Below are 24821 nucleotides of genomic sequence, written 5' to 3'. Positions count from 1 at the left end.
GATTCGAATCGTCCGTCCACTTTGATTTGAATATTTTTGAATCATGATCGAGCACGATTTTCGACATGGATCGTGGTCGAAGCATATTTGACCCAATGAAAATTGCAATCAGTTAAAATATGTCTGAATTTGTGTTCGCGTCGTTAAGAAACTCGTTTTAGTAATATTTTAAGTGCTTGCAAAAGCTTCCATGTCTGAGATTTCATAGAAAAAATATGTGATCGTAGCATGCGGGGACAAACCTTACGGGGGTAAGAAGGCGAGATGATGGCTTTTCCTCGATACACCATCCCGAGTGTTCTAATTCTGCATCACCAAGTTGACCTTTGCATCGGTCGACGACTTCATAGATGACCTTGGTCAGAGCACAACAGAGAAGTAGCAAACACGTCGGTGGATATAGATAGAATATCAGACAAAGTTGGTCAAATTTACGCAAAGAATATATCATGTACATCGTATGACCAAGTTTGACAATGTCATATACATCAGATGATCACACACACGCTGAAACAATCTACATAATAGCAACACGTAAGGCTCATCCAAGGCCACATCGAATGCTTGCCAAGGCAAGGAAGCTACTTCTGCTCAACCATGGATAAAAGAATCAACAGACATATACTACGTGTTGTGTTTAAATACCAGATCTTGTGCTGCTATAGTCGATAGCTGATGTGTGCCAGCAAGGGCAAAAAAGAATGGAACCTAAAGAGGGGGAAAAAGAAAGCAGAGCAACCTTCCACAGAATGCCTCTCTGATGACGACAGAAGCATGTTTATTCACAAATAATCTAATTAAGGAATCATATCAGCTGGACATATGCCACATCTATATATCAAATTATCAATTAGGAATCCTTCTCCATCCCTGCTGAAGAACTGATGTTATTTGGATGTAGGGCACTTTCCATTTCCGTTAGCAGCGGTCTCGGGCAATTTATATCCCCAAGGGTTCTTGCTGGTCCAGTTCCACTGATCTCGGCACATCTCTTCGATGCCATACTTTGCCCTGCACAAAACCCATCATTGCAGGCATTTTTCAGGTCACTCGAGCATATGCTAGAAGAGCGTATTTTGGATCAACTTAGGCAAATAATGGTGACGGCATGCTACTACATACTTCCAGTGTAGCTCCTTCTCCGCTTTGGCAGTGGATGCATATACAATTTCGGCATCCCCAGGACGCCTTCCAGCCATGACCAGAGGGATTTTCTGAAATGATTTTAGAGGTCAGAAACTATGGAATACACAAAGAGAAGGTGAAAGCTGAGCAAATCTTAGATAGTTAAACAAAGATTACAAAAAAAAGTAACAGCACCTTCCCAGAAGCCTTCTCAAACGCTGCCACTATTTCCAAGACAGATGTTCCCCTTCCAGTTGCGAGATTATAGACATCACATCCTGTATCTTGCAGGAAAGCTTACAATTACATCACAGAAAATGAGGCCTTCACTATTGACTATAATTATATCTCCTTGAAAAAGAAAAATTAAGGAACAAAACTTTTTCTAAATCATGTCAAATCTATTGTTTAATTAGTTTAACAGATTTCAGTTAGTTCATTGTTCATATGTTTCCTATCACCATTATCCTATTTTATCCTCTCCTATGCACCTTCAGTTTATTGACCAACTCGGCATGCCGTTGTCAACTCTGGTGTTTCCACGTGGACACTTTTCCAACCTGGATGATGTGCGGCCGTCCTCTTCCCTTTTGCTACTCCCACCATTTCATCCCAAAAGTAAACAGATTGGCCTTTCATATTTTGTTATTTTATCATGCATATCTAATATCAGAGTTGAAAACTGTCAGTTTCGCCTTTGTTCCAACCAAAGTCGATTCATAGTCATGATAAACTAGATAATTTAATTTCATGTTGCATGTGAACATTGTACAGCATCTTAGATGGTCCCAAAGCCATCTAATTTAAACACAAAATTAGTGCCATTTTATACACACCTATGTGAGAGCCGCCCTCAAAGAGCTTCTGCAGGGCTGCAATATGTCCATCTGCCAAGTCAACAACATGAATATAATCCCTTACCTGAAATCATAAAAATGAAGTCCATTAGAACAGAAATTGTGAATCATAAAGAAAACCTAAATAGAAAAAACATTCTGCGTATAAAATCCAGCAGATTGCTGGAAGGTGGAAGCCTGAACAAGATAAAGATAGATATAGTTAAGTTACATGAAGTCATGTACTATTCTGGTAAAAATAGTACACTATGGAATAGCAAAACCAACAAATTTCACGTGGTTATTTGATACACTTTGTCATATATCCCTCATAATACATGAAAGAGCTGAAAACCATGACTGGAAATTGCAAAAATTATTAGCATACTATGGGCAAAAGACAGACAAAACAGATATCAGAATTGATATTGTTATGGAAACACAAAAGTCAAAAAAATTTCTTGATTGTGTTTCTAACCTTCTAAATTAACTTCCCACTGAAAATGTGAAAAACTTAAGCTTGTTTTAGTGTCAGAAAAAAAGTGTAACCCATAACAACTTTATTATGACTGCATCACTTTCTGCATTCAGACACTGCAAATTCATATGACAGATATCAAAACCCAGCTAAAATCTATAGCTTCCAAACAATGTAGTGGTTTCACAGAAATACTGCATTCAAATCATAGTCATATCCTCCTCAAAGTGCTGATACCCTCAAGCATTTAAATACTGCATTCAAATCATAGTCATATCTTCCTCAAAGTGCTAATACCCTCAAGCATTTGCTTAAGACTAGGTATGCCAAAATCATTTCCAAGCACTAGACTAATATTTCTAGAAAAAAATTATTAAATGGATGTAAAAAAGCAAAAAAAAAAAAAGTTTACATGTCAAAGAACAGTACCGCTGTGCCATCCTTGGTTGAATAGTCATTTCCAAATACTGTAAGGGCAGCTCTCCTTCCGACAGCAACTTGCTGTACAAAGGGCATGAGGTTATTGGGAATTCCACGGGGATCTTCACCAATGTAGCCACTGGGATGAGCTCCAACAGGATTGAAGTATCTTAATAAAATAATATCCCACTCATTGTCACCTTGACAGATATCACGACACATATCTTCAGTCATAAGCTGCAATGATATGTATACAAGGATATTAGCTCAGGCAGTGGGTGCATTAAAAAGAAAGACAGGCAGAGAATGAAAGAAACCTTAGTACGTCCATATGGGTTTATTGCGCACAAGGGATATTCTTCTGTACAAGGCACTTCCTTGGGTGATCCATAAACTGTGGCTGATGATGAGAATACCAGCTGAAAAGTTTAAGATATCAGGCACCCAAATGGTTCATGTTCAAAATGGTCAAGAATAAGACATAAAAGTGACATTCAGGATGAAATCCACACATGTAAGATAGATAAAATAATTATAATACATGAGCTGAGGAAATAAACATACTGGAAAGTCAAAACATCCAATTCAACAATGATTAATATTTATAGAGAACAACAGGCAAAGAAGCCACCGACAAATGGCCCACAGCAAACTTTGATGTTTCCACAAGTAATCATCAATACATCCAAGCGAGGGACACCACCTAGCAACTGGCTTTTCAAAGGTCCAAGCCAAGTGGCTGCTCAAGAACCTAGATGGGGCCTAGGACCCTAGTTCCTACCCTTCTCTTCTTAGGTGACTGCTTAAGTAATACAAGTAATTATTAAAAAAGATCACAAATTACACATATAACAGTTCTACAAACTCATGTGACAAATAACAACAGCAAATGCATTCTTAAAAATATTTATGCATGTTTTCAGCCATCACAGACAACATTCTATCTTGTTTGTTATAATTAGTACTGATGTTTCCATTTATTTCTGTTAGTATCTCAAGTGCATACTCCAACAAAGCACCTGATGCAGATGCATAGAAAGGGTAACCTATTAACTCTAACAGAGAATTTCTAGTTGGGAGTTTAAAATTTCATTATATGTTTAACTAGAATAGTTACTGCAACAGGAATACATATCATCTTATGTTTTTAAAAAACTTTTCATCGAACATATTAGTACTATAAAATAATAAAAAAATTTCAAATCCATACTATCTTGAGGTATCATAATTTAGTCGTATGCATGTGTGTCTAGGCCTTCCACTAGGCTTTTTTAAGGGCTTATCATCGAGAACAATGACCTTATACAAGGTACACAAAGAGAGAAGGGAGAAGAAGAATAGAATGTCTTACAAATGGCAAATTATTCAAAAAACTTAATTTGAAAGATCGATGAAAAAGGAATGAGATTACTTTGAACACTCTTGTTTGTGGGAAAATTATGAGATGGAAATTGGCATCAGAGAAGAAAAATACTTGTTATTAACTTCCAGAATGAAACACCTAGTGGGCTTAAATTTCTCCTCATGAAGATGACTGGACATATAGTCCCCAGACATTATTACTCACATTTGCTTCAAAAAATTATACACTCACATTGTCACACAAGGAATATTCATTTATCTCCGTAATCAGATAGAAGTTTCTTAGTTTTGTAAAATTTTTTGTAATGTCCATACGAGAGGCGCATGTGAAATAAATGTGCCATATTACCTTTTTGCATCCATAAGCAGCCATTACTTCGAAGAGAATTATCGTACCAACAAGGTTGTTGTTGTAATAAAGCAAAGGTTTTCTAACACTTTCACCAACAGCCTTTATTCCAGCAAAGTGTATAACAGCATCAAACCTGCAGAGTCACAGCGGAACTTGAGCTTAAAAGAGAGCACAAACCTTCGTACAAGATTATGTGAAAAAATATAATTCCAAGTGACAACAAAGCTCTATCTTGCATCACTTACCAATTCCCACCGTTGAAAACCTAACAGCACAGCATGTGCAGGTCATACAGATTGACCAACTACACAGCCATCACCATTGCTTTTACACTAAGTTATACTAACATCCACTAGAGAATGCACTAAATAAAAGTATCAATCTTTCATAAAGGATGCATTTCGTAAAAATATTTGTTCGCATGCACAATTTTGCGAAACCAATAATAAGGAATAAAACCTTTATGTAGGCATTCAGAAAAAGAATAAAAATTTAGTTCATGTTTGGAGATAATTGCTTCATACAGATCTACAATAAATCCTAGACAAGAATGCACTCTTAGGACATCCTTATCCCAAGAGGATTAATAAAGAAGTCTCTGCCATGCTCGACGGTTAATCAAACTTCCCCATATTTCATTTTAGTGTCATATAGGGTGAATGACACATGAAAGAACAATCTGATAACATGCTTAAAGAACTTAATTCCATCTGTAGCACAAGACAACCTCTAAGGCTCTAACTAGTCTTAGAATCTAGGTGCCGGTAAAGCTTTTAACTTCAGAGAATACCATTCAACTATTTGTGCCATTGTCTAAATGCAACATACAAAAGCAACGCACTGAATGGTCATGACATATTGATATCATCTCTCTCTCTCTCTCTCTCTCTCTCTCTCTCTCTCTCTCTCACACACACACACACACACACCCTCTCCCCCCATCCACATCATTCTATGATAATAGCAATATTGAATTGCATCAGTCTACCATATTAACAAACAAGTTGTGCCTTATTGCTTAAAATCTCTTCAATGTTGCTTATGTGTACTTTGTTCCCAACTTCTTTACTCATATCCATTTCCATCTCAACAGTAATCTCATTAAAGCTATTTGCTATGCCATCTCTCCAAGAATGAGCAAAGGTTGTATTTCTGCTTCTTCTCCTCCACGTCCCACCAGCAATTAGCTGATCCCATCCCCCTCAGTTCTCTTTGCAGTCACCCATGCTCACCTCTTTCTTTCTATTGCCACTTTTAGTCTGACCGCTATTTATCACGGTCCTCTAATCCTTCAGCCTCCACAACCACACTATTGCAGCTACCAATCCCCTTCCCCTTTGCCTCCTCTTCATGATCCACTGAATATCATCATTAATTGGTAGTCCTCAAGGAACAAATATGTTATTTTCTTATGGAATAAACCTCCATTATTTTATCATTCATTGTATAATTGTTCTCTAAAGAACCATAAGTATCTTAGTAGGCACATGTTGGCACCCTAGTTTAAGCTATACCAATCAATATTATGAAGAAAATTTAGTTTTAACATTTGCTTTAGTATTGACTCATTTTAGAAAGTTCTATCACATGTTATTTCAAATACTTTCAATTGCGCTCCGTGCCATATATCAGCACTGGTTGCACAATGCTATTTAATAACTTTGATAAAGATGATGAAACTAGTGACATGGGAAAAGATAGCTAACTATATTAAAACAGCCAACTTTAGCTATCGTCAACTAGATGATGAACCTATGTTATGTTTACCCCCCAGATAGCTAATGCAATTCAGTTCGCAACCTATACACGGTAAATGTACCAATTCGCCTAGAAGCCATCCTCGTTATCAAGGAAAAGAATGTGACCTTGTCATGGTTTTAATCAAATCAATTTGTTTGACTCTCTAGAAGATGCAACCATTGACCTCTTCCACAACCATTATACAGTGGAATCCTCGAAAAGACAATCTAAAATTCAACATAATAAAGAAGAAACAAAAGGGGAAAAAGTCTTTAGTGTTATCAAGATATCTCAATAACCATCAATTCGAGATCATGGGACGAAAAAGTGAGAACTTTCTAAATGATGACAGAGTGCGCTAGTGTAGTCTTACTTTTCGTAGAGTCCCAAAGTAATAATAATAGAATTGAACAGTTCAATGACCTTTGTATATTATTCCTAGTGAGAAAATGATAATAATAATCATGAAAAACAAAGTAATAATAATAGAAATCAACAGTTTAATAACATAGGTATGATATTTCTAAGGAGAAAATGATACGAAAAATCATTATGAAGAGACTTACTTCGTGGAAGAAAAAACTTTTTCCAATGCTTCTCTGTCTCGAAGATCAATCTGCAGCATACACATACTTCAGAAAACCGATCTATAAATCTTGTAGCTCTTATTGTCAATCATCAGATGACTTGAATTTGACAAAATAACTAATCATGTGTGCCAGTTGAAGCAAATTCTTAACATAGTCTTGGCTCTCATCTAGTTCCTTGTTACTTCAATTTCCACTGGTACTTCAAACTTCAAAGAGGATCAAACAATTCATTTGTGTAGACTACATAATTTAAACAAGGCCGGCTACGAATAAGAATGCAGCATGGACTCAGCATTGTGATGTGAGCATCAAATGGTTTCAATAACTTCTTTGGAGAAAAAAATCATATTGTCAAGTGTAGAAACAACTAAGCACATATGATAATTGTGGTCAACCTCCAATCATGGAACTACACCTTAATGTAAAAACTCCAAATCCTAATTGGATTAGAAGTTTCTAACCACTAGGAACTATGTTTATGGAAAAAAGGCTTATTTGTGGTGCTCTGTACAATGAAATGTACACCATGTAGTTTTTGAGTTACAAATTGCAACTAGGATGACAAGAATGACCAATGTCAATATACACATAAAAAGTTTTGCCTACGTCCTGCAGCAGCAAGATTGAAGTACCTAAAGAAAGGCTTAAAGGGGGGAAGATGTACATGCCTTTGTTGAGAAAGTTGTCCGTTCTAATTAAGTTAAATCAAAATTTCTTCAAGAAGTTAAAGAAAAGCTACCCATTTGAACACATCAGGTTATGATTCTCGTACGATTTGGTAGCAATTACCCTGGGCAGTTGACTCCAGACGGTGTCAAAGAAGCCTGAACTCGCATCTAGAATTTGACATTTTACCTAATTTGTTGAAGACTCCAAAGAGGCGTTTAAGACGCATGATCTGGCATCTAAAACTTGACGGCTCCCCTAGTGTGGCATCTAGAGCTGGCTCGTTTCCCTCGTTTGACGAAAGAGATGTCATGACCACAGAGATCCTAAATTGCAACACTATTAGGAGCTACAACCCACCGCAAATCTACCGATTCATAATGCCTGGAAAATACTACAAACCCAAGATGAAATTCACGAGAAGAAACCCAAGAACCACAATCATTTCACAACGGAAACGGCGCAGACGGGAACAAGAATAATCTCGATCGAGAAGTAAATCTTGCCAATCAAGAAGCCACTCGCATCTCACAGATTTCAAGACGAACCATCGCAACACATCCAAGAACCCTAAATCTCATAACCGATTCCGCAGGCGTGGAAGCAGAGGGATCAAATCGGTACCCGATGGAAGTCAAGGTTCTTGCCGAACTCCCCGGCGAGCTCCCTGACCCGCTCGAGGGCGACCTCCGACGAGTTGTCGAGGTTGTCCACCACGACGGCGCGGTAGCCCCCCTTGAGGAGCTGCAGCACCGTGTGGCTGCCGATGTACCCGGCGCCGCCCGTCACCAGAATGTTCCGCGCCGCGGCCGGCGGAGAAGGCATCGGATCGGCGGCGGCAGCGGCGCGGCGAAGGTAAACGGAGGAACCGTCGAGATCTGGCGAGGGGAGGGCGGGGCGAGTGGGGGAACGCGAGGAATTTGGATCCGGGGCCGAGTGAGGAAGGTATATGTACCCGCCATGGTCATAGACCGTGCGCTGTCCGTGAACACCCCCTCATTTTTTTATTTCTTTTTCTTCTGCTAAAAAGATTATTCCATGTTGATTGTAGAAGTGCAGACTGCATACGTGGCGCGAGGCGATTGGAAGGCGCTGAAACTTACAGCTCAGTCCTCGTCCGTGGTCGGAGGATGGGGGACGCGGCGTGGCTCAGCTGTTCGGACCCCTGCAGGAAACAGCTTCCTCAACGGCATACGGTGACGCGAGTGGAAGTTTATTTGGATGCCTAGTAAATGCAAAATTGGAATTTGAGAAGGGAATTGTGCAAGTTATTTTAAATGTTAATTGTCAAATATACGGAATATTTCACATCATAATGTAACTCCGAATATTTCCAGTCAGATCGATCGATGTAATCATAACAATAAATCTTAACACGAATATTCCTTCAACAACAACGGTATAAAATACATTCCTCTCTGTATGAAACAAACATCGACACTCTCTTGCTATACTATAATATTATCGAAAACGCGCATTAATTTTGTTACAAAACATTGGCATATCGGAATCATCAACTGTTAGATGCATAGCATTAGGATATCGGTGCAATCTGTATTTTATTTTATGAAATACATATTTATATATATATATATATATATATATATATATATATATATATATGAATAAAAGAAAAGATCACCATGATGAGGCACCGACCAGTATAAAGAAGTAGGTAGATCAGTTAAAACCGGAGGGACGAGGCTCCATGCGGCCATGCCTCGACCCAGCGACTAAACAATTTCGCAGGCCCCACGGAGTTAAACCATAGCGGGCCCACGGCCGACAACCAATGGAAGGGCGGCACGGGAATACAGTGGAGGATGCGAGGAGGACGCGTGGCGTCATACTCTGTTGCAGGCCACTTGTTCGATCGAATGGTTCTGAGGGGACGGTGGATTTGTGAAGGACGTGGTGTGAGAGGAAGCTGCCTGTTGTTGCTGCAATATATAATGTCAAACAACAGAACTTAGATTTGTCACGTATAAGAGAAAAGAACTGCTCAACCGAATCTAGAAAATAAATGATTGACTTGGCTCATTCATACATACACTTCGAGGAAACAACGCTCATGTCTTTTATACGTGCAGAAGAAAACACAAAGGATAGATGGATCCAAAACTTCCCCACTATAAAAGAGAGGGACAGAGAAAAAGAAAGTTTATTGTCATGACAAGGGATGTTAGGATGGGTTAAAAGATACTGATCATTATGATTCGTTTTTGCTTTCTATACACAGTGGAAAAATATTGTCTACTTGTCAATCTAAACATGTTCTAAACCGGATCAAAGGACACTTGAAAGGTATTTAACCCATCCTAACATTCGACTTGCTACGACTGCAGTGAACATTTAGTTGGAAGGTCGAGTCAAAAGAAAAACCCAAAAGAACTCTCTCCGCAAGCTTACAGCTTTGCTTTTGTCCTAGCTGTAATCCAAACATTAAATGCATGTGCACCTACTTCAAAGGTCTCATTCTTCGGTTGAAGCCGCCACCAACCATCAAGTCAAGAGAGACAAAGCCAAGCCAGTCTGCTGTTTTTATGCTGCACGTCCTTATGGTCTTTGATTTAACATTTGGTTTAAATTATTATTGGAAGCTTCAGAATATTTGGATGCAAGGTTTGGTTAGTCATTATTGCACCTATTAAATGCTGTGAATGCCTCTATTCAGAAGTTATCGTATTCTAATGGCTCCTGATACTTTAATAGGCCATTAACTCTCTCATCGGCTGAACTTGTCCAACTCCTATAATCTTAGTGAAATTGCCTTCCACTAGGAGATGCTTGACCATTACATATATCCAAGTCAGAATTTTTTTCTACTCTCGACTCAGAATTATACTATAAAATGACCCAGAATTTTATATTGGTTGCCTTTTCTTGTTTGTCATTTGACTTGATTGTCCAACCATAAGACTCTTTCCCTCAAAGGTTCAGGATTGTTCTTCTCCTCACACTAGGAAACCATCCATCGAAAGGAGGTCCAACCATTGTTGTTGAGCATGCAGTCTCTGTGGCTGGATGAGGTGATGAAAGGTTGTTGTCATGCCTTGTCTACTCGTAAGGTACAACTTACAAGCTGATCTTCAAGTTTAGCTGTTAACTAATGAGTTCTTCATGTGCACCAGGTGAATACATAGGATAAAGGATGGATGAGCCTAGCAAACATAGGATAAAGGATCCTAATTAGGGAGGGCAACTTGATAAGGTTGGGAGAAGATGACATTTGGTGGGAGGGTAAAATTACCCTGTTACGACATGGTCGATCAGTGTTCAAGTCATGCAAATAACCTTTTTACTTGGAAGGTTGGAGATGTTATTGAAATAGTTGTTACCTTAATGAGGTGGGCATCCTCTTGGACAGCTTCATCAGGCATGAAAACACTGGCCATCCAAAAGACCAAGACATAATTGCTAAATGGGATATGGCTTATGAGACTTGAGATTAGAAATAATGAAATGAAATTCTATAGGCATGGTGTGGATTCTTCACAACTTTGTTGAGAATCATAACTATTTTAATTAAAGTGGTATCGATAATTAGCTTTAAACTATGTGGAATGACAAACGTGCATGCATGTTTCAGAAGCAGAGGGTTTTCCAGTAGAATTTTTAGTTAAACTGGTAAACTATGACTCAAAACTATCTAAGAAAAGTCCCTTTGGATGAAGAACAGATTTGTCCACCTCCCACTTTTCCCTTCCTCACTTTCATTGAACACTAAAGCAGTGAATTTTCTCAAGAAAAGAAAGTAATGCATTCTACTTTTACCTAAAAAAAAATGCACCAAGGAAGTGAAAATCGAGTAAATAAACTAATCCCTGCTATTTGATAGATTCTGTCATAGAGATGCAAAAAGAACATAAAAGGTTTGGGGTGCAATGGCAAATCTAGAAGAATGTGCCTTAACTAAGATCATAGTTCAAGGAACAAACTCACCAGAGCTGTGTCATATCTACATTGTTCAGCAACATTGAGATTTGAGATGCAATTTTCCCACAGAACATTCTCTTGAAGAATATTGCTTAAGAACTAGCACTTGGGTGCCTTTGTTCTCCAGTTGCTGACAGTCCTGCGATTGAAGCACAAGACACCAAGTCATACACTCATGCATCATGATCTTCCATAGGGCAACATGCCAGAACGGCACATTTACCTCTTCCACGGAAGAAAGGAACATATGAATGGAAACATACTCACACGCGGCGGCCAAATCAAGATGCTCGGTTAACATCGGGAGGAAACTGGATCGTTAAAGAAAAGAGGAATCATTTCGATAAAGCCTACACGCATGGCGGGGCACACGGACACGAAGATCGAATGACACTCCACCCCCCGTCTTTCCACGACCTTCGCGATCATCTCTACCGTCATCGTTGCTCGCGGCATCGTCTCCCTCGTCGTAAAGGGCTCTTGCGGCGGCGGAGTAATTGGCGTTGGAGGAGGAGGAGGAGGAGGGAGGACGCCGAGGGACATCGGTCATCGTCGCTCTCAGGAGCACGCGAGCGAGCAGCTGATGGGCGCGAGGATGAGGAAGGAGAGGTGCGGCGGTTAGAACGAGAGGGCAAGAGCGTTCGCCTTGCGTGAAGACGACGGGGGGCTGTACGCTGGCAACGGATCCGTTCCTCCCCGCGTCACTCAGACGGTTACGTACCGGCCAAGTCACTGTTCTCAAACTCATTCAGGAGAGTATAATGTAACAGAACGCTATGATTCATCGTAACGGTCCATCGTTTTCATCGTAACAAATGATATATAATAATAATATTATTATTATTATTATGTGAATTATAATAGGCTGTTTATGGAAACCAAGAGACACCAGTCTTGACCGGCATATGATCGTTGACATCGAACCATTTTTAGTTGGTTTGAAACCGTAAGACAACTTCCACCACCACTCGTTCCCGATTAAAACAGCTGCCTCCTCCTCCTTCTCCTCCTCCTCCTCCACCTCCTCCACCTTCTCCTCCTCCTCCACCTCCTCCTCTCTGTTGCTCTCCGCATCACCCACGGATGGCGGGTCCGATGTCTGTTGTCCTCCTCGTCCTCCTCTTCATTACTCCTCTCTCCTCCCAGCAACAGGAGTTTCCGTCCGTCGAAGTGCCGCAGGCCTCGCCGGCTCCAAGCGCCGATAGCATGAACGTCAGCGTCAGCCATGACAGCAGCGCCGACGCCGCAAGTCCACCGCCCGTTCCGAAGCGCAGGTACCGCGGAAAGAACGGGCGGAAGAACATGGTGCGGGAGTTCCTGCATGCGCATAACCAGGTGCGGGCCTTGGCCGGCGAGAAGCCGTTCGAGTGGGACGACAATCTGGCACGGTACGCGCAGCGCTGGTCGGAGAAGCGGCGGTCCGACTGCGCCATCGTGCACTCGATGGGGCCCTACGGCGAGAACATGTTCTGGGGGTCGGGGTGGGACTGGAGGGTGGCGGACGCGGTGGGGAACTGGGCCAGGGAGCACATGTACTATAACCCGAGCGACAACTCGTGCATGTCGGGGAAGATGTGCGGCCACTTCACGCAGATCGTGTGGAACAGCTCCGAGGCGGTGGGTTGCGCCCGGGTTGAGTGCTTCTCCGGCGGCGTGATCATCACCTGCAACTACGATCCCCCGGGCAACTGGGTCGGCGAGAGCCCCTTCGGAAGCTTGGAATGAATGAAAGCTGCGGAGGCTCCTTTACATGGCAACTACTGTATAGCTATCTATATTTATTATATGCTGTTCATATATATAAAGCCAAGGTGGAATGAATATGATGGAATTGTTGTGGCCGTTTGATCCTTAAACTTGCAACCAAGTTCATGATCATATATATATATATATATATATATATATATATATATATATATATATGTTAAGTTTTAGGTGAAGGAAAAATGATTGAATATTTTACGGTGCAAGTTTTCTTCCAATTGATTTGAACGGTTGGAAATGAGGAATTAAACTTCAGTTTTAGGATTTGAGTGGATCCATCTATGATATTTATGTATGATTTGAGCATCGCCATGAGCACAACACATATGATACGTTACTTATTCCGATCATTTTATTAATACTTATTGAGTTTAAATCATTCATTAAAATATTTAACATCAAATTAGTAAAAATATAAATTAATTTAAATCTAAGACTAAATTGAAATGTTATTATCTCTTACACATAAAAACTTACACGTTGTTCTTAAGATTCAATATATTTTTGATTCGATATCAACTAAATATAAAAGTTTATCTTCAACCCAACGAGAGAGGAGAGAGAGGAGGACTTACTACTTTAAATTAAATTACTTATGCAAGTGGCACCTCGACTATTTATAAAGTTGCAAAGGGTAAAGGCTTGCGCTTACATAAGTCGTATATCGACCTTTGCCTCTCCTTTCTTTTTCTCAAAAAGGAGTTGAAACTTTGAAGACCCTCTGAAGGTATTGGTGCTGTGAAGGTAAGAGGCACTTCGTTTGGTTTTCTCTTTGGAAGCAGCTCTTTGGTTTCTCATCCTTTTGGGGGTGGAGCACCTTCACAATGATCTTCTACTTCTTCAGCTTGTTGATGTTAGCATGATGGCTAGACTGAGTTGGTGTTAATACCTCAAGCAATGACTCATGAACAGTGGCCAAAGATAAAGAGGCCATTGTCGTACTCAAAGAGGAGCAAGACCATTTTTTCTTCAATGAGTGTAGATTCATACCTGTAGAGGATCAAAATCATAAAAACGTAGAGAATAGAAAAGATAGGTGATGTAAAGTGATCGGGTGTTTCAATCATTCCCTAAAGAGCCAAGTTGAGACCCATGTCAATCAGTCAGTCCTTATCCATTTTTTGAACGGCCTCAAAGAAAGAGAGTTTGTCCTTCAATTACCACTTGACTTGCCTCCTTGTCCGACAAAAGAGGAGGTGCTATCTATGTAGTGTACCGACCAAGCAAGATTGAACCCCCGATCTCAACTTAAACCTATGAGAAAGAAGCACTCATTCCAACCTTTATAGTTAGAAGGGACATCGCTAACTTTGAATCACCCTCAAGCAGCTAAGTAGTAGCCACTCCTTGTCTCAATTGAAAACAAACAACAAAAATTTTATAGATCAGAGTAATATCGACATGCTAGCGTTCTCTTATGAATACTATTAAATAGCGCACGAGTTAGGCATCGTTTGAGAGGGTGATATCTTCCACTAATGAAGGCAAGATACTATTAAGTGAAGGGAAAGATGAAATCCAATCTCAAGGGTATCACAAGACAAGCCAAAGGACCCAAGTGTGGGATCAAATGGATGCTAACCGAGTCAAGGGATATGCAAATCAAACTCAACTATGATGGAATACCTAGTTCACAAGTGATCCATGAGTGGTGCACTCACCACTGAATTATAATCAAACGAGCTTTTTATAGACCGTAAATCTTAAAGAATCTTTGGGTTCACATGAACTACCTCCCCTTATGAAAGGGAGGTCAGGACCTCCTCTATCCTTAGGCTGTCCAAAAACGAAGTGCGAACTTTGACCGTCCGATGGGTAAGAGATCGGGAGAAACTTGTCTGAGAAAGGAAAGATATCATGACCTGAGGAAGCGAAAGAGTAGGATGGTGGAAGATCGATTTATTGCAAAACCGATATTAGGACTATGAGGGACTCGAGAACCAAGTCACCCTACAAGGAACCAGAGCGAAGTAGAGAAAGCTTCTAAAAAGGCCCTAAAGGCAAGGTAGAAGGCTTTTGAGGATGCTCCATTAGTTCAAATTAAAGAATAAATCTAACCCCAAATGGTAAAGAAAGATTTATAAAGAGGGAGTCGATCTCTCTCCTCCCACGATTGAGACAAGTGTTCCTTCGTGACAATTCCAAAGGGTCATCAATAGATGAAGGACTCAAAAAAGCACCCAAATATGCCAAGGCAGAGATAAAAACAAAATATACTAGAGGCACATGAGTTGGGAAAACTCGACCTGTGTGAGGAGAAATCCGCCAAGCGCAAAGGCACAAGGCAAAATATATTTGAGGTATGTGAGTTGAAAAAACATAACTCATGTGAAGAGAAATCCGCCCTAATAAAGACACCAGACAAAATATACCTGAGGTGCGAGTCAGGAAAACTCCACCGACATGAAGAGAAATTTGCTATAGCGGAACCATAAGGTAAAATGTGCCTGAGGCACCGCGAGTTGGGAAAACCCGATCCGCATAAGCAGAAAGCTACCATGGCAGAGGTAGAAAGCAAAATATGTCCAAGTTGTGAGTCAGAAAAACCCAGCTCACGTGAGGAGAAATTTGTTACAACGAAGGCACAAGATAAAATGTGTCCAAGTGCGTCGAGAAAATTTGACCCATGTGAGGAGAAATATGCTACGGCAGAGGCATAAGGCAAAATATGCCGAAGATATATGAGTTAAAAAAACTTGACTCGTATGAGAAGAAATCTTCCATAACGAAGGCATAAGGTAAAATGTGTCTAAGGCGCGTGAGTCAAAAAAACTTATGCATAAAAAAAATCTACTACAATGAAGGCACAAGGTAGAATGTGCTTAAGGCACATAAGTCCAGAAAACTTAATCCATGTAAAGAAAAATCTGTCACGATGGAGGCATAAGGCAAAATATGCCCGAGGCATGTGAGTTGAAAAAGTCCGACTCACGTGATGAGAAATATGTTATGGCAAAGGCACAAGGCAAAATATGCGCAAGGTGTGAAGATCGAGAGGGTTGACCCTCACCTCCATCCGAGGTGTGGTGGTCAAGAAGGCCAACCCCCTCCTCCATCCGAGGTGTGAAGGTTGCAAAGAGACAGAGAGGTTAGAAAATTCGACCCCGCCCGACAAACGTGCACCTTTTGACGCCACCAGGGATAAGTCAGCAATGGATCGCTACTAACTACGCTGATGAGGTGATCTTGAATGCACTCGTGTCGGATGAACTAAATGCCTCAATTCAAATCCCTCTCGCAAGAGCCTCAAAGCATGCCTTAGGGGATGGGATAAATGATTTGGAGTATACTATCAGCTAATCATTATCTGACATATAACTATCATGTGAAGTCCTCGATGGAGGGAAAGGATCCAAGTCACCTTTCACCCGTCTACCAACATGGATAAGAGTCCAAAGTAGGTCCAAAGCAGATAGTTCGGGGTTGTCCCCCTCTTATCGCTCACGTCGATAAGAGGCTAAGAGGAGATCATTGGGGACGGTTAGAGATTACCTCCTCGTAGAATATTCACGAATATTCTATCCCTTTGTGACCAGGTATAAAAACTTATTTTTAATACGAAGAGAGAGGGGGGCTTACTTCTTTTGATTATTCATGTCCGCACTCATATACCTCGAGGTACTAACTTGGGCATCAGAAAGATCGGGTCTCTCGACCTCGCTCTTCATGTAAGTGACACATTGGGAGCTTGACGTTTCTAACTCAAAGACACATCAGACAATCTTACACATGTGGGTCCAAATCATGTTAGAACTGAGCAAAACGTCAATGACATTTTTGCTCATCAAATACCAAGTTAGCTCTAATGTCGATTGTTACATACTGACATAATATAATAACTAGCTAAGGTTATAGCTTTGATGTTAATTGTTATAGCATGAAGTTATAAGATAATTAGGTCATTAGCCAATATGTTTAAGCTTAAATTAATAGTAATATGTAAAATTTACACCCTTAAGATTAAATTGGAGTGTTTGATTCTTAATCAATTTTGTTGATAAAAAACATTTTTTATCAACAAAAGCTTTGAGTGTAAAAGTTTTCATGGAGAAGCTAATTCGTTGTGTACATTATTCTTATTAATTCATCTCAAAGTTTGTTAATCTAACGACATTTGGAAGTCTATCTGGCATCTTGATTAATATTTTATTTTCATGCTTCGAGGAGCAAAGCCTTCGGACACATTGATATAAGTTAAAATAATCCATGAGTTTTCTTGTCTTATAAAGCAAAAAAAAAAAATGATGTGGACTTGTCGACACATGTCGATACAATAAATCCTTGGGCCCACGGCAGCTGTCATCATCCGATGGTGACGACACCTGTAATTTTCGAGCAATAATTATCTTCACACGAAGACAATAATCTCTTAGCTTTTAGCATTGCAGCCGAGTACGTTTTCCCCGCCATTCTTCCAAACAATCTCCCATGGATGGATGGATGGATGGATGGATGGATCACATCGGAATTCATAATCGAGTCAAATGTCACTGTTGATTCCTTGTACTTTGGGAGATTAATCTTTCATATAAATATACTCCATAAAGTTGCATGCGATTGTTTTCTTCTCCATTCAGGGATAAGTTTTTCTCGTCTTCTTTCACATCAGAGTTGGTCATATCTAACCCCTCTGACATAAATTAATTCGCTGCCAAGTTAGTCACGATAAGATCACTTAATCTTCTTATAAACAGATTCATCAAAATCCAAATTCATCACGATAAGAAGAATAGCCCCAGTCGAAGGTGGTGAGATTGTACCTGATGTGGCCGAGGGCACCGAGTCTCAACCTTCCCAAAGTCCCTCCACACCGGTGGGGGCTTCAAGCTGTGATACATTGAATGCTTCAGCAATAATGCAGCAAAGGCCCATCAGATTGCTTGATGTTGGGAAAAAATTCCACACAAGGAGATAAAAAACAAGAGTTGCTATGGACCCACCCATACAGCTAGCTGTTTTCTAGCCATGGAGAAGGTGACTCAAAGCTCTTCAATCATTGTTAGGGTGGTGGGGGCACAGAACAGCCGAGCTCTCCTCAGCAGCTGTGCCCATCGATGTTCTCAGAGAACACCAACAGAGCCGTCACTGGTTTCCTCCAAGATAGTGATGGAGTAGACTCATGGACTATATGAATATATATATATATATATATATATATATATATATATATATATATATATATATATATATATATATATATATATATATATATACATAAATATGGTGAAGAGGCATGTTTGAATTACACCTGTGACAGAAACAGAGAGAGACATGGACAAATTATTATGCTGTTGTATCTTTGTGACTGGGCCAGGGAGTCCACCAAAAACCAACAAAGCCTTCTAATTAAGTGACTCAGGCAACATGAACTTGGTGCTCCTTTTCCTTAATGCCTACAGTTAGACCTCCTCCATCATCACTTGTACTGCATATTTAAACATCTCTCATCATCCTTCTCGACAACATGATTGATCCCTTTGGAAAAGTTTTGTTTTCACATATAACCACAGATATAATGCGCAACCACATGATCTTCGAGGAGGAAGAAAAAGTAATGGCAGGGAAAACTTGCGCAGAGAGCAGCTGTGGCATCATTCATTCATTCAATTCATGTGCTCTCATTACGACCCACACCTTCCAACCATCTTAAAGTGGCTTGCTTGCCCTCTTCGATGCCGGCTGCTGTCCTCCTCTCTTTACCCTGACCTTCGCACTCCTCCTTTTCCATCTCACCGACCCTTCCTTCCTTCCAATCTCCAGCTTCTATTTTCAACTGGTTTTTTCGCAGTAGGCTTACTGTAACTCATCCACCATTTTAGTTGGGGCACTGGACTGCATGAGGCCATCGGCCTCACTCGATCATGTTGGCAAAAGAATCTGAATCTTTTGGATGAGAGAATATGCCTGGCTTTACATATTATGTTCTGCTTTCTGGTGTCGCAAATCTGTTGGCTTGGAACTTTCCATGCCCAAGCTCTTCTTTCAGCCATTATATTTATTGGCTTAGCCATCAGTTCTTTTCTGTGGCTATTATTTTAGTTTAGTTTATCATCGTATAACATTTTGGATAGTGTTTAAAATCTAATGTGAGCTCAGATAAGATAATTATGCTGATTCTAGCATAAACAATCCACACGGAGATTACCTGGATTGTGCCATAAATGATCCTTCAGCAGCTATCTTATCCTTCCTGCAAAAGAAAAAAGAGATCCGGTGATCATGAGATATGACCAGTGTTCACTAGCGACAACTTGCATCTAATTCTATAGTGAAATCACCTCTTTCCTGGCAAGTTGGTATTAGAGCTTCCATGTTTGGCCTTCCTCCTCATCTGACAGAAGAAAGAAAAAGAATACAAATAAAATAAAAAGGGTTATGATGTGTGTATACTGATCAACAACAGGAACATGCACTTGTTTAGTCGAATATCAAGAGTAAATGAAAGCATTAAACTTGATATGCATCACCATCTCTGGGTTTCTGTCCTCGCTCCATGATTGAACCCTACACCAACCATCAACACCTCATCACAGTTGCAGGCTGTACAGGTAGAAAATACTAGGAGAGAAGGTAGTGCTCGAGCCACTTCTGGTGCATCAAACTCTGATGTAACAGCTGCAAATGTCAACACAACATTCAGTAGACCTTCTTGTCTTATTTCCGGAACTTGAAGAAAAGCATCTAATCACATCTGTGAGGAATAAAGTCATCACCCATCTTCATGTCGGCATCCTTTTGCTGGGAATAATACTGTTTTCTAATTTTTGCACTCCAAACACGTCTGATTGAATCAAAGAAGGGAAGAATGATTCAGTGCTCTCACATGTGTTAGTGTGCCCAAATATTCCTGTCATTTACCACTCTGCTCATCTCCATTATTGACAAAGCAAAGCTAGTGGACACTTTTCTTCTGTTCCTTTCTCACTCTCATGCTAAAAGACAAGAATATACGTAATTTCTTTGGCCTAGTGAATTGGCTCTCTCCGTCGTTTAGCTTCTGAGCTCGTCTCTATATATCAGGCACTTCCCCTCACCTTTTCTTGTTTGTTTCTGCTCTCCCTCCTCCTCCTTCTTCTTCTGCTTCGTCTTCCCAACTCTCTTCACTCTTTTTCCGCTGCTGCAACTATAAAAAAGAAAAAAGGAATCGCTGCTCCTGTTCAAGAGAAATATAGCATAAGTAGGAGGAGATGTACGCTGAGGCTGGGCTTCACCTGCCGGTCTTCTCACAGGGCTTCTTCCAAGACCACCATGGCCACTACTCCCACCTGCCATTCTCCCAAGAGGACTTCCTCTCCCGCTTCCATGTCTGCTTCCCGGATGGTGCGCCGAGCATGGTAATTCTGCACCCTGGTTAAATCTTTTACCCCCTGTTGATTTGCTCCCCTAGAAGGAATTATCAAGCTGTGAAGGGATTAAGATCAAAGTGTGATCGATACATGGACATGGATGATGTGGTGAAAAAGGACGTCAGGAAGTAACTGCTGATGAAAACTGCAAGCCTGGACTTAGCATGATTCATTGGGACACAGCTGCTAACTCACTTTCCATTTAACAGACATGAACAGGCAAACCTTTGTAGCTAATTGGCATCTTAAAAAGATAAGAAATTATTGCTATCTTTTTAACTTTGGATGAGTTATTTCAAAGAAAAATGAAGAGATTAAAAGACAACAAGTTTATGTCATTGTGGGTGACATTCCTAGAAGACTCACTACCTCCTAATTGGAGAAATATCAATTTACTATGATTTTATTTGATTTCAAACATTTTTCCCTGAAAAAAAAGAGCTGACTGTTCTGATTAATTCCCGTGGATGATCTCATCATGTGAATTGATGGACCTTTAAAGCATTTGATCAAAGAGGCTTGATGAGGAAAGGATATGAACAATGATGGAGTTGAACGCAATCAATAGATGACAATTGAATTCAACACCTACATACCATTCTTTTGTTGATATTCTTTGCCTAGTGTCCAAGCCCACTAATTGCAATAGAAAACAAGAACCGCTTTTTTCCCCTTCTGCTGGTATGCTATGCCAAGAACTTTGAAGTCTGTTACTGCAAATAGTGAGTACTTGTCATCTAATCCCTTAAGAGACACCTATGTGTTAGCCAATTTTGATCTCAACAATCTCAGGAAATATAGTATGTCTAATTATCATTGGTTTTGATCACTAGTAAATATGTATATCCTGCATGAAAGAGTGCTTATAAACTTGAAGCAGTCGAAATCAGCATGAGCATTAAAATGATGACAAGATCCATATGAAAATTGATAATTCCAATGCATTGTACAATTTCTCTTTGAAAATACCTGTCGAAAAGTGCAGCAGAAAGCTACTTATATTTGTAAAACGAGCATGTATTTCATTGAGGTTAGCATATCTTTATTCTAACTTGGTTTCTGTTGTAGGGCAACATGGCACAAGCTCCTACTGTATCAGAATATGATATGGGAGGAGAAGGAGATCTATTCAAAGCTCCAGAACCCATCTTAGAAGGGCCAGCATTGGATCCTATGGCAGCTGCCATGTCCATTATAACAGGTGGAGCTGATATCATCGCAGAAACAATTAAAGTTGCAGATGTAGAGGCAATACAAAATGATCAACTGAATGACATATATTATGAGTGCAAGAAGGACCTCCTGGAGAAGTCAGAGATTGCAGATTCAGTTTCTGAACTCTTAGATGTAAAGATTCCTGCTGTCCAAATGGATGGAGTCCCAATTTTGGAAAAACTAAGCTATGCAGAAAGAGCAATGCAGAAAAGTGTGAGTTCTGGGTGTTTAAATTCAGTGGAGTGGGTCCCAAGTTGCACTATGAGACCAGACTTGCTTAATTTTCAGGAATTGGATTTTGAAGCTGCACTAGGACTGAGGAGAGCATATAGTGAGGCAGACATTCAGGTTTTAATGAACTTTTAGCTTCTTTGTTGCTTTCCTTTCTATTCTGCAATTTGTCATTTTGATATTAGTAAAATTACGACTAAGACAGTAAACAACCTTAAACTACTGTCTATCAAAACTTCATAAGTCACTCATAGCATTCGGACAGTGTTCATGTTATACAATACCATCCATGTATTTTCAGATTGACTCGTAAAGGCATGTCTTATGAAAGAAGAAATTTGTCAAGGAAACTATAATAGCAGATTGGAATAAAACTATAAAAGTGTGAGTTTGAGTTTTGCCATAATATTGGAATAAAAGCCTATGCCGAAGCCATACGTGCCAGAAATGAAGGTGCTTAGTTTCTATCAACTTTAAATTTACCAGCTTCTCTTTTCCTAAATAATCTTTACTTGAACTTTCATTACTGTTGCTTGTCTCCCTTGAAGTAGAAGGTACCAACATGATCTTAGTCCGTATAGAGTGTGTCATGCTGAAAAAGGTTGCATCATTCCTTTCTTTTTTCTTGGTCATATGGGTTCACAAATGAACACCGAAAAATTAAGCAATATCAACTAGTGTTTGTGATAAATGACCATCACAAACATAGATTTAAGAAATATGAACCTAGAGTAACCTTATTTCAAACGTTATTGTAAGAGTTTGTGGAACCACAAACAGAATATCAAAGAATCAGAACTTCCATACCTTTTCAGAACTTCTCTGAGAATACTGTGGGTCCATCAAGGCACATCACTTGTGTGCAAGCTTCCACTGCACCTGTATTTCCACAGGATGAACAAGATAAATGATTTGGAGTTTTTGTGGCAGAATCTTGGCAATAAAAACACAAGCACTGGAAATGCAACGGCCATAACTTCCTCTGTCAAGCAGCTCCCAAGCATCAGTGATCTTAAGACGGAACAGCGGAAGCAAAAGCTTTCCAGGTACAGGGAGAAGAAGAGTAAGAGAAACTTTGGAAGAAAGATCAAGGTATGCACTTGAGTTTTTATTTATTTATCCATTTTTTTTCATAAGTAAAACATTAAGAACAATAACAGTGAATTACTCGTACTTACAAAATAGCAAGTGATAATCTGTTTCCTTCCCATCAGACATTCTGGATGTTGGCAAAGCACTACACTCTACAAAAGGTGAAAAGAGACTGGAATCAGTATACAAATCTCAACTGACAATGAACTATAGGATTTTTGTCATAATCAGTATAAAGCATGGGAAACATAGCCTCTGAAAAACCTAAATACAAATATTAGCAATAAAGTCCTCTAGTTCTGCTGCACCTGTTGTAGTGAACTATATTATTAATCATCCACACAATTGAGTCATTGTTGTGGCTCAGAGAACTGCCTAGAAATGACCCTTCTAATTTTCACCAAGCTTCAAATTCTTCTCATCTCTGAAGACTTTTGGGTAGATCCACTAGAAAAAGTAGTTTTCTTTACATCATTGAGTAGTAATATGCTACATATAGACTACAGTGTTACCTCAAGAAAGGGAATGCCAAGAACATGATGAATGCATAAGACGCTCCTCTATCTACATTTTACAGCTTTCAAACAAAACTACAAGTTAAAGGAAGTGATTACATTTTGGTGTGCGTGCAGTATGCTTGCAGGAAAGCTCTTGCAGAGAGTCAGCCCAGAGTACGGGGAAGGTTTGCAAAGACTGAAGAACCAAACATGTCCATCCAAATCTTGAACTAGGTCAGAAGTTGAAGCTGGCAGAAGCTTAGAGAGCTCCTTCGTCTAAAGAGAATCATGAGAACACACGCCACCAAACAGACATGATCATTAACAATATATTGATGTAATAACCTCCTCTCTCAAAGATAGAAAAGAAGCTGTAGTTCTGTGCAGTAGTTTGAATAAGAGGAAATCGTTGTCCTGCTTGCTTTCTTATGCATTCAATTCCCTGATACATATATGGCACATCAAACTCTATATTACCTGTGTGCATTAAGCATCCCATTTGAGTGTTCTACTTTAGTCTGACCTATTTCGTTCTTTGTTGCATGGGTTCCAGTGACCAGTTCAGAGGTCCCAATGGTCCTGTTCAAGCATTGTGTTTCCCAGCCACCAAGAAGGATTCTGATAACTTGTCCTGCATCACATGCACATGCACACACATGACTGAACCATCAGTGTTCCTCTTTTTATTTCTAATTGAAGTTAGAAAATACTAAACATATCAATAAACAAATTTAAGAGTGGGGGAGAATGTCTAAACGAAGAGCAATTATGAGAGAACTAGAATGTTGTCCACCAGAAATCTTGCTTCTAGCACCAACAGATCAGTTGCATGCACAGTGCTCCAAACAACAAGTTGTGGGCACTTCATCAGGAGACGATCCTTGGTGATATTGACTAGATGATACCAGCTGATACAATCGCAGACTTCCACTATCCAATCTGCGGACAAGAAAGCTGACCCACTATAAATTATCAACCTTGGGACAATCCAATTGGGATAGACAACATTAAAACACAGTCCGTCCACATCCCAGCAAGTTCAAGCAGCTAATAATCACTCAAATAAAAAAAAACAAAACCAATCACCAATAAAAGAGGATATGAAGTTGGGATTAGAACAAAATGGATCAAGAATAGGGGCATCCTCAAATCGCAGAGGGGTAACGAGGGT

General features: G+C 39.9%; 3 protein-coding genes and 2 long non-coding RNA genes across 6 annotated transcripts; 2 read left to right on the top strand and 3 right to left on the bottom strand.

Annotated features, from left to right (window-relative positions):
- Window positions 1-411: 411 nt before the first annotated feature.
- On the bottom strand, window positions 412-8553 carry LOC135620002 (UDP-glucose 4-epimerase GEPI48-like). The gene is made up of 9 exons (XM_065122564.1): window positions 8194-8553; window positions 6880-6929; window positions 4571-4706; window positions 3177-3278; window positions 2869-3096; window positions 1962-2046; window positions 1321-1403; window positions 1123-1214; window positions 412-1011 (listed from the first exon to the last, which is right to left on the bottom strand). The coding sequence occupies exons 1-9, from the start codon at window positions 8392-8394 to the stop codon at window positions 888-890; spliced, it is 1101 nt and encodes a 366-aa protein (XP_064978636.1). The 5' UTR covers window positions 8395-8553; the 3' UTR covers window positions 412-887.
- A 678-nt stretch (window positions 8554-9231) lies between these two features.
- On the bottom strand, window positions 9232-12252 carry LOC135618343 (uncharacterized). Its single transcript, XR_010488980.1, has 3 exons — window positions 11773-12252; window positions 11512-11644; window positions 9232-9509 (listed from the first exon to the last, which is right to left on the bottom strand). It is a non-coding gene; the product is annotated as an uncharacterized LOC135618343 (long non-coding RNA).
- Window positions 12253-12463: 211 nt separating this feature from the next.
- LOC135618378 (pathogenesis-related protein 1C-like) lies at window positions 12464-13353 on the top strand. Its single transcript, XM_065119259.1, has one exon. The coding sequence runs from the start codon at window positions 12589-12591 to the stop codon at window positions 13228-13230; it is 642 nt and encodes a 213-aa protein (XP_064975331.1). The 5' UTR covers window positions 12464-12588; the 3' UTR covers window positions 13231-13353.
- A 4098-nt stretch (window positions 13354-17451) lies between these two features.
- LOC108953514 (uncharacterized) lies at window positions 17452-20140 on the bottom strand. Its single transcript, XR_001979222.2, has 6 exons — window positions 19983-20140; window positions 19737-19884; window positions 19548-19600; window positions 19415-19459; window positions 18030-18096; window positions 17452-17917 (listed from the first exon to the last, which is right to left on the bottom strand). It is a non-coding gene; the product is annotated as an uncharacterized LOC108953514 (long non-coding RNA).
- Window positions 20141-20317: 177 nt separating this feature from the next.
- LOC135619999 (GATA transcription factor 20-like) lies at window positions 20318-24079 on the top strand. Of its 2 annotated transcripts, XM_065122561.1 has the most exons (5): window positions 20318-20603; window positions 21684-22043; window positions 22119-22178; window positions 22992-23153; window positions 23786-24079. In XM_065122561.1, exons 1-5 carry the CDS (start codon window positions 20457-20459, stop codon window positions 23882-23884), a joined length of 828 nt encoding a protein of 275 aa, XP_064978633.1. In that variant the 5' UTR covers window positions 20318-20456; the 3' UTR covers window positions 23885-24079. The 2 variants fall into 2 exon arrangements, with proteins under 2 accessions (XP_064978633.1, XP_064978632.1); XM_065122560.1 differs by having other exon boundaries at window positions 21684-22178.
- The last annotated feature ends 742 nt before the right edge of the window (window positions 24080-24821 follow it).

The sequence above is a fragment of the Musa acuminata genome, chromosome BXJ2-8 (genome assembly GCF_036884655.1).
Source record: "Musa acuminata AAA Group cultivar baxijiao chromosome BXJ2-8, Cavendish_Baxijiao_AAA, whole genome shotgun sequence".
NCBI classification, from domain to species: domain Eukaryota; kingdom Viridiplantae; phylum Streptophyta; class Magnoliopsida; order Zingiberales; family Musaceae; genus Musa; species Musa acuminata.
Note: the sequence above shows the minus strand (reverse complement) of the source record. Positions and strands in the feature narration are given on the sequence as shown.

Excerpts from the sequence above, each read along its gene's own strand:
- LOC135618378 (XM_065119259.1), top strand. The coding sequence starts at position 12,589 with ATGGCGGGTCCGATGTCTGTTGTCCTCCTCGTCCTCCTCTTCATTACT.
- LOC135619999 (XM_065122560.1), top strand. The coding sequence starts at position 20,457 with ATGTACGCTGAGGCTGGGCTTCACCTGCCGGTCTTCTCACAGGGCTTC. Across the intron at positions 20,604-21,683 it reads CGGATGGTGCGCCGAGCATG|GGCAACATGGCACAAGCTCC; the intron begins GTAATTCTGCAC and ends TTTCTGTTGTAG. Across the intron at positions 23,154-23,785 it reads ACTTTGGAAGAAAGATCAAG|TATGCTTGCAGGAAAGCTCT; the intron begins GTATGCACTTGA and ends GTGTGCGTGCAG.
- LOC135620002 (XM_065122564.1), bottom strand. The coding sequence starts at position 8,394 with ATGCCTTCTCCGCCGGCCGCGGCGCGGAACATTCTGGTGACGGGCGGC. Across the intron at positions 1,404-1,961 it reads TGAGGGCGGCTCTCACATAG|GATGTGATGTCTATAATCTC; the intron begins GTGTGTATAAAA and ends TGCAAGATACAG. Across the intron at positions 1,215-1,320 it reads TTGAGAAGGCTTCTGGGAAG|AAAATCCCTCTGGTCATGGC; the intron begins GTGCTGTTACTT and ends AAATCATTTCAG.